This window comes from Hyalella azteca, unplaced genomic scaffold, assembly GCF_000764305.2.
Source record: "Hyalella azteca isolate HAZT.00-mixed unplaced genomic scaffold, Hazt_2.0.2 contig13348, whole genome shotgun sequence".
Taxonomy (NCBI): Eukaryota; Metazoa; Arthropoda; class Malacostraca; order Amphipoda; family Hyalellidae; genus Hyalella; species Hyalella azteca.
The window spans coordinates 87,039-100,097 of NW_025943273.1; the positions used below are offsets into that span (position 1 = coordinate 87,039).

Genomic DNA, 13,059 nt, shown 5'->3' on the forward strand with positions numbered 1-13,059 from the left:
AGTAGATGAGTTATCACAGTAGCTGAGTTATCACAGTAGCTGAGTTATCACAGTAGCTGAGTTATCACCAATCGATTAGTTATCACAGTAGCTGAGTTATCACATTAAACCGAGTTATCACAAATAGCTGAATGATCGCAAATAGATGAGTTATCTCATCAAGTTGAACATTTAAACTTCTGTTAATCACACTCCAACATTAACCCTAGACATAATAATGTGGCCGAGTGGGCAAGTAAAGTTTATGATGATTTTGACTTTGAAAAAGTTTGAATTCCTTCTTTTTAAGAAAATAAAAAATTGTTGTTCATGGAAGAATTCGGGACAAAAAGTTGTCATAACACATGACACACCTATTAGCATTCCTGGTTAGGATGATTTTTGGTTTGATTTCTCCTTTGAATGTTTCATTTTAATTCCATAGATTTGTTTTTGTTGTATCAAGGTCATTTAAAATTAAGTGTGGCAATGTAATGGTCCATTGTTTAGCATTTTCATTATGTTTTATTTTGCCTTGGTACATTGTTCCAGTACCTCCTACACTAAGTCATATAGATTGCAGTTAGCAAATGAACATTTTGCCATTTTTTCGGCTTAAGGGGTCTGTGCTTTTTGCATATTTTTTACTTCTTATCCAATATTCTTGTTCAAAAATCATAGTGAATTGTTTACTTCCGATCAATTACGAATGATTCACACGAGTCACTTTTTGTTTGCTCACACCACGTTTAACATTTGTAAAACAATCGGTTCCAGATACAACGCGGTTCTCATTACTTGATGTACGAGCGAAGCATTCCAGCACCAAAGATGTCCATACAGCGGCCATTGATAATACGGTGTTGATTTACCTAAGGGTAAAACTGCTCGTGCAACTCAACAACTCATAAAGCAGACTTAAAAAGGAAATACTCATAAAACATATTAAAAAGGCCCTAAAGCTCAGAGTTGGGTACTGGTGTGATGGACGACCTCTATTTAGGTTCAGACTTGTACGCGCCTCACATAAATCTGGTCAAGTAATGAGCGCAGTAATTTCCGAACTGGGCAAGAAAGCGCCCACCCCTTCCCGAGAGAACAGGGAAAACAATGCTGGGGTGAGAGGGAGCGATGAAAACAGTGTATGGGGGAAGGAAACTATCAGGCATAGCCAGCTTCGTGGGAACAATGAAAACAATGTTGGGGTCAGGAAAGAGTGAAAAAAACACTGCGGTGAGAGAACAGGGAAAACAATGCTGGGGTGAGAGGAAACGATGAAAACAGTGTATGGGGGAAGGAAACTATCAGGCATAGCCAGCTTCGAAGGAACAGTGATGGAGGAATCTATCGGGAATAGGCTAAATCGTGGGGAGGTGTGGTATAGGTGTGGTGGAAGTGTGGTGGAGGTGTGGTGTGGGGACACTGAAAACAACACTGCGCTGAGAGACCAGTGAAAACGGGGAAAACAGTGCATGGGTAAGGGATGAATGAAAACAATGCTGGGGTGAGTGAACGGTGAAAACAATTCTGGGCAAGGGAAACAATGAAAACAGTGTAAGGGAAGGATGAAATATCAGGCATAGCCTTCTTCGTGGGAACAATGAAAACAATGCTGGGGTCAGGAAAGAGTGAAAATAATGCTACGGTGAGGGAACGGTGAAAACTATGCCAATGCGTGAGATTAATGAAAATATGTCTGGGTCAAGGTACCAGTGACAAAATTCTGGGGTGGAACAATGAAAACAATGCTGAAGCGAGGAAACATTGAGGAAAATTCTGGAGTCGGGGAAGAGTGAAAGCAACGATGAGTTTAGGAGACAGCAATAACAATACTATGGCATGATAATTTTGGAGGAAAAGCTGGTTGAAGAAACTGGAAACATTGCGAGTGTGAACGGGAACAGTGGAGTAAAAAATATTGAATCAATATCGCGAGATGGATCTAAAACGTGTATTTTAAATGTATGATCGAGAGTTAAGATTGAGGAGAACACTGCAAGCATTATAGTGGGTGGTGACACAGTGAAAGTATAATTGTATGAATGATAATACTTCTAAGAATTTTGTAAGTTTATTCTCAATTTAATTAGTGAACGGATATCAAAAAAGTTTCTTATTTTACTTTCGATATTTTCATTAACTTCATAACTATCTCTTAGAGTCAAATAATAAACAATGGAAAACCAGCCAAAATTAGGTACGCAATTTATTAAATTTAACAGAATTTTCAACTTCCCAAATTTAAAAAATGTAAGCTATTGCATTTTTTCGAGTTTCAGTGCAATAGTGACTTTGAGTGCATCAAATTAGCTTCGAATCTAAACGTATTTTTACACGTTCAATTTCTTGAGTACATAATCGGAATCCTTTTTTAAACACTTCCGAAATGTTTAAGCTATTCTATCGTGTTCATCTACGAGTCGTGCAATCAATTTCTTCTTATAGTTGTGAACTAAATATCTCAACTGAATCATATTGTCATGCATTCGATAGATAAAGTCATTTGGTTTATAATTTATGCTCATAAGCGAGTTATCTGTAAAGTATTCAAAAGGTTTATGTGAATATAAATAATTCACTAGTTCATCACTCCATTGAATAGTTTTTGGATGAAAGTAAAACAAAATAGAGCTTTTGTGTTCAATTATACACCTCGTTATCGATATTTTTTGCATAGTTCTTTAACCCTTGCTCAGCATTTGTGTGCTGAACGAATTTGCAATAAACCAATCTGTCAAAATATATGACGCTCGCTTGAGATTTAGTCTTTCATTATCGACTTTGCTAACTGAATTTTCATTTGCGAATAAAGTTTTCGATATGCCAATAATTATTTCATTTTGATCTGATCATATCGAAATTTTCTGCCAGCAAACTCTTATAGAGTTTAGAGAGCTGGAAGGAAGCTCGCCAAAAATACGTCTTCTAATCGAGCCTTGGCTTAAGATCAAAACAAAAGTCTTTTCAAAGTTGGCCAAAAACTTTCGTTTGGTTCCCGAACAAAAAATTTGACTCTCCGAGAAAACGCGTGCTAAATTTATTGAGATTAGGAAAGGCCATGATTAATGCTAGGCCGACCCGGAAAACATTTTTTTTATCGTGATTATTCCCAAGATCGCTCATGCCGACTGCGGCTCTGGCAGTAATCTCCCAGATTATTTTTTTGTGAACCTACTTTTACGATCAAATTTTTACGATGAAAATGAGCACGGCGAATAGATGCTGACAGGTAGCTATTCGGTTAGATTTTATTATTCATAAATGGCGTACTAGTACTAAATTAAGATAATTTCAATTTCATTCCACTAGTAGTCCGCCACAAATTCATAATTAAATTGCTCTGAATAACAGTGGCTTAAAATATCAATACCTTTAGGCTTCAAAAAATACTTCAGTCAAAAGAGATGTTTTTTTTTATGAAATACCCTATTCATTTCCTTTCGAACATCTTCATGGAGTATTTATCAGCTTCAATTTTCTTACAAATTTTTCAACATTTTTTGGCAAGCAGTTATTTCGGTGTCTGAGTTATTCGTATCTCAGTTTTGACTTGCATGAATCCTTCAATTAAATTTTCACCGATTAGCGGACCGCCTGCTATTTTTCCGTTCTAAGTCTCGACGTCAGTCGCAGCAATTTGTCGCAATTGAATGCCGTCTGAGCAGAGAATGGTTCTGTGTTCAATATCAAAGAGCTGCTGCAATTCCAATTGCTTGTTGTTGTGCGTGAATAACCGATCTTATCCCGCCACGCGTGACTTTCATAACCACGAGAATTCCAAATTGAACTAGGCCTAGATGAAGCCATTATTAGTCCATTAAATCAGCAACCGAGAGGCTGGCACTTATGTATATGTAGCAAAACGAATTAATTTAGCTGCTATTTTGAGTGATTGCCCTAAATTTACCAGATGGAGGAAAGAACAGATGTTAAATAATTTATTTTATGTAATTTAGCAGCTCCTCAAAATAATTTCTACTTAAAATTGCATTGAGTTTTGCTCTATATAAATTGATCATAAGAAACTAACGAAATATTGGATCTTGAAATAATTTTTTTTTCTGTTGGTTGTATCGTAAAATTTGGGATTTAAGAAAATCGGTGATATGAAAACTTTCATTGGTTAATTCAGATTCTCGACGATGTTAATTCACGTTACATGACGAATTTTGCAAATTATTCAACTTGAATACAATTATCCGTATGTGAATTTTTTTAGCAACTCACAATACACTAATAACGAAAAGATGGAAACTCGAAAATAATTTTGAATAAAAAACCTACGTAGTCTTTCACCCTTTTCTATTTCTCCTCATTAGGCCAGAATCGAGAGTTAAGCCTGATTTCCCCTTTCTTCCGATCCGAATTTTCTTACATTGATTGTTATACATTTGAATGGAAAAGTAAATCATTTTCACAGTTTTAAACAACAGCAGCAAAACGCTTGCACGATTATCAGCTGATTTCTAACTTCTCAGGTTAAACTCTTACGCTATTATTACAGATGGGCAGGAGCCGAAGAAATACAATATGGAGTAATGGCAACGGTTTAATATGTACACGCTGCAGCGTTAAAATAAGCTTTCGAGAGTCCCGATATTATGCAGAACTTATCGCGAAACTCCAATGCGCTGGATTACGGCCTCCTTGCTTTGCCAGGTTATGCTGAAAAATTCACTCCGACCAACAGTTTAACTGGCGTCAAAAATGCTTCTCATATTAAAATGTTTCACAATAACGAGAGCGCCTCCAAATTGATCCGCGAAAAAATGCGTCAGAAACTTCGATAAGTCCTTGGAATTAAGGAGAAACTTTGCGATAGTTTGGTAAGATTAATCGTCGTATCTATAGCATTCGATGCTCAAATTGTAATAATTGAATGGTAATAATAATCCCTATTCGATGCTGTGAGCCCTCGTGTATCGGGGCTTAGTCGACTTGTGTGTGACGATTTTTTATTCTCATAGAAGCGAAAATGAATCGTAAAAATTTACTAAATAAATAAGAAATAAATCAAGATTGACTGTAAGATTGATTTAAAGTCACATCAAAAAATTTGGAAGTACATCCTTACGGCAGTCTGGGAGAAATAGAATTAAGAGATTGCAGAGGTAAGATTGCTCAGTGCCGATAAATCTGGCCCAAGAATAACCTATTGTACTGAAATATTTATATACAATAGATTCAATAAGTTCAAAATTATCTGATTTTTGGTTCTATACTCACGGTAGTCTGGAAGGAACAGAAGAGATGGCAGAGGTACGGGTGTTTGGTGCCGAGCGTTAAAACCTTCCTCTCTATTAGAGTGCATTCGACGTCGTTGTCTTCCAGCACTACGTCTTTTTTCAGGCACTTTACAGCGAAATAGTTCTCGGTGCCAACTTGCTGAGCCAGCATAACCTAGAGAAATAGAAATTTATATTTATCGTTTGTAGTTTTTATTTGATTATTAGCGCATTTTCTCATTTATGGAAAAATACACTATTGTGCTCGCCATGTCCGTCTGTCTGTCTGTCTGTCTGTCCGTCTGTCCGTCCGTCCGTGACCTCAAGTTTTCGTCGACGAGAAAATGCGTTCTCTATCACGCACTGCAGTGAGTACTGAGTTATATTATTTTTTTGGAATCCCCCAATTAAATTTGTTTACTTTCGTTTATTCTACGTCGATTATTGCTGTCGTAATATCTCTCTTTAAAAAATAGTTCAAAAATGAAATCTACAATGAAAATTTCTATGATTTTACATGAAACCCAAAACATAGGTCCAGATAATTCAATGGAAATGAAATTGTTTCGCTTTGTTAAATAAACGATTCAACATGAAATCAAACATAAACATCGTTTGGCATGTTACTTGAAATAAGAAATAATGCTTTATTTGTTAGAAATACGTCATTTTTATGTCATTTTTCAAATCTATTGACTTCGTTTATGTACCAACAAAGCTCTGGGATTTGGGAATTAACGGGTCTTGGGAAAGATCAAATGATGTAGGAATTGAATAAAACTTATTTGGTGAATTTTTGTTCTGATAGAATGTTAGGTTAATTGATTAATGTGAAACATGAAAGGGTGAGCAGACAAAATTTAATTTTTCTGTTCTGAAGTAATAATTTCTAAGCTATGATATTCCAGTCAAAAATATTCCCACCCCTTTTGAAGTTTCATTATTTTGAACTTGTTAAGTCTTTATTTCTTCGTTAATATTGGACTGAACTTCAATTTTAATTAGCATAAATTTGGTGAAGATAATCTCTATTCAAAGAAACCTTAAATTGATTATTGTTGAATAACTCAATCAACTTCTTAGGACCAGACTAATTTATATACCAAATATGTTTCCAATAATACGTTCACGTATACTTATTCACATGAACTCAACCTCCAACTCTTTATTTCCTTCTCCGTCTTTAGCGCACAACACTAATTTAATATCGCAATTATTTATATTGAAACCAGAATATTTGGGAAAACACATTTGAATATGCTTCTGGTGCAAGAGACTCGTCATTTTAGTTGATCTTATACTCATGAAATTTAATAAATTCAGGTAATACTCAGAAAGTTATCTCCTGAATTCACTTCATTGATTATGGCACTGGAATCATCATTCACATAAATGAATTTCTTTAAGTTATTCATCATCCTTTCTTTAAATTAGCCATCCCTTCAGAATTTCATGGAGCCGCCAATCCGTGTTATTTTCTCATCAGATTCCCCTTCGTTGTACACCAACTTCACCGCACGAAACTTTACATGAAATTGTCTATGACTCAATAAAGTGAAGAAGGCATCTCTGGAGGATCACAAGCCCGAGGCTTCGCCCTCACAAACGTTTGTTTTGAGATACGCGGCAAGAGTTCAGACGGGACTGTCGTTGGTCGAGGCAGCTTTTCGAATTGAAGCTCGAAAGTTAGATAATTTGCTAGAGGGAGAAAGAGGCAAGCATGCGACAGCCTCGATAGTCTAGAGCCGTAGATCTTAAAGAGTTTGCTCTTCTGCAGAAGCCCTCAAATGCCTTAGGAATCGTAATGTGGCTGATGCAGTCAATGTGGCGACTCTCTGCAGTCAGTATAAACCAAAGGCTGACTTCAAGTCGTTTCTATGCAGAGACAAAACCAGGTTCTTCTTGTTAGATAACTAAGATCAAACAGGCCATCATTTGCTCAATATAATGTTAATTCCATCCGCATTTTATCGCATTCCCGATTGCTTTCCACTTATTTTAATATCAAAATTATGCTTTTTATAATACCAATACTAAAGATCCTTCTCCGTCTTCCGGAAACTTCCAATTCACGTATTTATCATATGATGCTAGCTTTTCGAATTAAATTGTTTTATTCTCCCACAGACCGCTCAAAACCACTCCCCGAATTTCACAGACTACCCACTCACACTATTTCTCCTTCAAATTTTCAGTCATTTTTTTAATTTCCACATTCTTGTTCTCTCGCATTTTTTGGTGTAAACAACAATGCCCTCCCCGTCACCACAGCGTCTACGACACACACGCTCCTCCGCTTCCACTAAAGGCAGATAACAAGCCCAGTTTTGTCGAGGCCCGCCTTTGAATAGCGTTATTAGTTGTGTTGTAAAGCGCGCCTTCCTTAGCTTATTGCAAAAGTAGCTGCGCGCAGCTCCTCAAACTTGCTTTGTCATAGCTAATTGGACTTCTATTAAGGGTGTTTATAGTCTTCAACATTCATCACAAAGGGTAGCTATGTAAGTCTTTACCTAATATTTCTGCGTCCCCTTGGAACTCGGCGAATTTTGCCGCTAACATAAGCGGTGACGAGCGTAATTTGAAGATTGATGGTCGAGACAGGGACTAGAAACTTTTCCCATGTCAGAAGACGAGGGAAAACGTGAGCAAGAACAGGAGTGATAACCGTAGATAATTTAGTTGGTAAAATTAGTACTTATACGTGGAGACGTGTTTCCCAATATTGTCAATAGATAGATAATAGTAATGAAGTCCATATTCTGGTCCGGTGATAATTCACCATCAAAATACTCATGCTTTCAAACTAAATTGCACTTTCAGGCTTTGCTTTTTGGTAATATTGAGTAGGCAAAGAAAACTGACAGTGCTGGAATATGGTAACGAGCACATATACCGCCGAAATTAATTAAAATTTTATTGTAATTCACAAATGACTTGGTAAATGTATGTTGCAGCTATTGATGCCCAGTACTAAAATTGATTTCGCTACCTCCCACTGCTCTGGTCATTTGATATTCACATTTATTTATTTTTCCTAACCGGAATTATATTGTATTGAAATATTACTCACTTTACCGAAGCTTCCCTTGCCGAGGACTTTGATAAAGCGGAAGTCATCAACACAATATTTTTTAAACTTGGGCCGCGTCTTGAGCGGAGATCTTATCTCCGCAGGGCCGCTAAAGTCGCTGTCCGTTTCCGTCGTCGAGCCTTCGTCGTCATCGTCTGACGTTGTTGTGGTTGTTGTCGTTGACGAAGATGACAGCGCTGGTCTACCTTCGCGGCTCTCGCTTGTGCTTCCTGCGTTCAGAACAGGAAACTTAATCGAAATTCACTTAATTTGAGAAGTGCATCATAGAGGAAGTGATCAAACAGAAGAAGTGCATCAAACAAGGAATTATACTTCTACATTCTATTTCTACTTCGTCATTCTACTTCCCCATCTCCATTCTATTTCTACTTCTCCATTATACTTCTACATTCTACTTTTACATTCTACTTCTACACTCTACTTCTACACTCTACTTCTACACTCTACTTCTACACTCTACTTCTACAATCTACTTCTACACTGTACTTCTACACTGTACTTCTACACTGTACTTCTACACTCTACATTCTACTTCTACATTCTACTTCTACATTCTACTTCTACATTCTACTTCTACATTCTACTTCTACATTCTACTTCTACATTCTACTTCTACATTCTACTTCCACATTCTACTTCTACATTCTACTTCTACATTCTACTTCTACATTCTACTTCTACATTCTACTTCTACGTTCTACTTCTACATTCTACTTCTACATTCTACTTCTACATTCTACTTCTACATTCTACTTCTACATTCTACTTCTACATTCTACTTCTACATTCTACATTCTAAATAACTATGCACTTCTGGAAGTTCAATGGATGGCAGCAGCGTCAGATAACATGGGGAAAATAGGTTTCTCTATACATCTAAGAGAACTTCTTGTGTCGCGTTTCCAACACGATAGCGCGAGTAAGTTTTAATACAATTAACTATTCTGCAAATGTCACTGACACCTTATGGGTTTTTTTCGTGCTGAGAGTGTTCTCGCTGACACTCCTAAACCGATTGGCTAAGTCAAGAATGTGCAAAAGCTTGTAAATCCCTAATTATTTTTACACAATCATTGTTAAAATAAATATTTTATAATATAATTTCAAAGAATATTCTATTCATTATTGTCTATGCAGATACAATTTTCCAAAATGAGGAATGACACCCTGGTTCCTAAGTACAGATGGTATTTTCAGAACTATTTTCGAGTTTCGTAGCCACTCTGGGAGCGCGTGTAATTGCATTGTAGCGCGGTGCATCGGAAAGCTAGGCTCTGTAGGGCTGTCCGTTGTGTTGACGACTCCATAATGGGCTAAGTTGGAATGACTTTGAAGCCATTACGACACTGAATTAACTCAAGTCTTTTACATCATTGCCGAAAAATTCACCTAGAGAATTGCAACTGTTCATAAAAATATAAACAAAAATATTGCTGTAGGATTGCTGTTGTGAATGTTCATTAAAAGAACCAAGAATAAAGATTTTACTTTTGTGCTGCAGGATTTTAGGGCCGCAGAAATTTATGCAAAATTTCGAAAAGTGGAAGTGGACTATTAGTGGCGCAGGATTATTTTATACGTGATTGTTGATGCAAACCATTCCTAAAAATACTAGTAATAGAGAAGAAGGATTGGTTGTGCAGGATTTTTGGTATAAACCTTTCTAAAAATACGAAGAAATATGATGGGGGATTGATGATTCAAGATTGTTTGTGCAAAACTTCTCTAAAAGTACGAGCAATAGACTTAGGGGATTGATAGTGCCAAATTTTTGGGGCAAATAACCTTTCTTAGAAACACATTTGGTAAGCATGGGGGTTGGTGGTGCAGGATTATTGCTGTGAATATTTATCAAAAACATAATAGGTGGAGATAAAGGGTTTGTTGCGCTGCACTGTTGCTACAAACGGTCGCGAACAATTAATTTATATGTCAATTGAGTTATTTGCTAGAATTAATAACAAACAAAAATATTTGGGAAGGATTGTGATATAATCGCTTATACGTACCTGTTATGCAAAAATGGAGACAGGATTCTTAGTGCAAACGTTTCTAAAGAAAAAACAAGATATCAACCGTGCCAAAAAAAACAACAAAATCATAAAGATTTTTATCTCTTTTTGTCCCTGCATGTGTATTTGATACACGAAATGAAGCTGGATTCTACATCAAATCTAGATTCGAATAGTTGATTCAATCTAAACAGGTAAAAACATATCATAATCATAAAGCCATCCATACGCGCTAAAAAGTATACAGAGAGCGTTGTGTGAGTGTTCGCTCTCATGAAACAGCCTAGCATGAAAATAATGGCCCACGCGTGAAAAAGATGAGCCTGTAAAGACTGATTCTTAAGAAAAAATTCAGTAGACCTTCTATTAAAAAATGCATAGTACTGTAAAAATTCTTCATAACAAATCAACTGGGATAAATTTATTCCTCTCTGACGTAACGTTCCATTTCAATTGACAATTTTTCAGCGACCCAATCAGTAATTTTCACTTACTTTGTAAATTCATTATTTATTTATTATTCATTAATTATTTGTATGAAATTCATTTATACCTAACAATAGTACGTAAATTTGTGGATAGCAATCATGGATGGCTAGAAAGTAAAATTGATTTTATTTCTCTCCTAAAAAGAGAATAATCACGTCTGCCATTGCAAGTCCCATGGTGATGAACACACTTTCTCGTATCCAGGCTACCAAATCCGTTGATAATGAACACGCTTACTATTGTCAAGGCTACCATGTCTGATGGTAATGAACACACTTACTCTTGCCAAGGCTACCATGTCTGATGGTAATGAATACACTTTCTCGTATCCAGGCTACCATAGCCGATGGTAATGAACACACTTTCTCGTATCTAGGCTACCATATCCGATGTTAATGAACACACTTACTATTGTCAAGGCTACCATGTCCCAATGGTAATTAACACACTAATTCGTGTCAAAGCTACCATGTGCAATGGTAATGAGCACACTCGTATCAAGACCACCATGTCAATGTTAGTGCATGAATTTTCTCGTGTATGTGATAACTAATGGACATTAAATCACCTCATTATGTGTACCAATGTCAAAAATTTACTAAAGAATACTCGAGAGACAAAAATAGTTAGCCATGTGAGATTTGTGAAATATTGTCGTCAATTACGAGGCGATTATTGCAATTTCTATCACAACTCTGTTGTTATATACAAGGCATATTTGTGATTTAAGTAGAGCTATCCCTGTCAGCATGACAGAAATACATTGTTGCTACTGTCATACGGCCAACTGTCACGATCATGATTGACCGGTCAGACGCAATGTTCTGTCCACATGTCTCTGTTAACAAGATAAACGAGCCAATTAAATGCGAGATCTCTGTTGTGAAAATCACTATTTGATTTAATTCTCTTACCAGTGAATAGTGATGTTTCTCTGAATACCGAATTTTGTTATATAATAACAAAATTCTGAAAATTCAATGACAATTTGCACAAATGTTTGAGATCTTTTCATAGTCGTAGAAGCTATCTAAACTCTCAGGAATCAAGATTTATTAGCGATTAAAAACTGCATAATCTGTCTCGCCTCTCTGGAGACGAAAAAATATAAAATATAATAATATTGAAAACTAGACTCGTCACTGACCTAAGTATAGAAATAATTATTCGTAATGAAAATACTTGTGAAATTATTTGTGTGAAATTATATCTGTGTAATTATTTCTGCCAATCTATTTAAGTGGAATTATTTCTGTGAAATTTTTTATGAAATTATTTCTGTGAAATTATTTTTATGAAATTACTTCTGTTAAATTATTCTGTGAAATTATTTCTATGAAATTATTTCTGTGAAATTATTTACATGAAAATATTTCTTTCATTCATATGCAAATAACTAAAGAAAACATTGTTATTAGCAGTAAATTGCTAGGTTCATTGTAATAAATTACCTTTTTTCACCGAAGAGAGAGCTTCAGCTAGGAGCTTCTGGTTCACACCGCAGAGGTTGGGTATTTGCTTCTCGCATTTTCGGTGACAGTTTGTTCCGCACACTGGAAAATAAGTAAAATATTTTTGGTAACAAACTTCAGTGGAAGCATTAAAAACATACATGACACGTTTTATTTATCAAACGTTAGTTATATGGTGCAGCATCTCCAAAATTTAATTATCGTCGTATCGTTTCATACTGATCTCACGTTCATAATTAATTGCCGCGCTAACATCATTCTGATTATTTACTGTCATCAAAATTTTACTTTAATTAATAATGCAGAAAATTACTGTTCAAGCACTGATTATAATAAAACCAATACACCAATTCAAGTACGTCATTCCACGCTGTAAGAGCTTGAGCCCAATAAAGCCCGTCTAGGTATATCTAACCCGCCGACTCTAAATTAGTATTCATACTGCGGCGTGAGAGAGAACGCCATTCGACTCCTCATAACCTAACCATTATCACTCTGTCCCATTTTACGAGGCTGACGCAAAAAATACGAGCCTAATGGGAAGATGTGCGACCAGGTTCATTTGGTATGCCCGGTTCATATGAGCCGTCGTGCAGATACCAACTGATTTACCAACCATGCAGTCACTAATGCATACCAATCGAGGCGTCCTTGCAGTTGCCTGCTGATGATCGCATCGTTTCGAGCATAAATGGCTTATGATTTATCTCTTAGTTGTCCATAATTGAACCGGAAGCACTTTAGTAATTAACGAGGACCAATATTGCACGTACAGTTGAAACGTTGTTTGA

The 13,059-nt window shown here is 36.2% G+C and overlaps 1 protein-coding gene across 2 annotated transcripts in view; it reads right to left on the bottom strand.

Moving 5' to 3' along the window:
- The window catches only part of LOC108679770 (putative protein kinase C delta type homolog), a 79,458-nt gene that overhangs the window by 19,605 nt on the left and 46,794 nt on the right, over nt 1-13,059 (bottom strand). For both annotated transcript variants that reach the window (XM_018168491.2, XM_018168490.2), the window contains 3 exons: nt 12,248-12,349; nt 8,275-8,504; nt 5,206-5,379 (listed from right to left, as the gene is read on the bottom strand). In XM_018168491.2, coding sequence (XP_018023980.1) covers nt 5,206-5,379; nt 8,275-8,504; nt 12,248-12,349 — 506 coding nt within the window. The remainder of the gene's footprint in view (nt 1-5,205; nt 5,380-8,274; nt 8,505-12,247; nt 12,350-13,059) is intronic.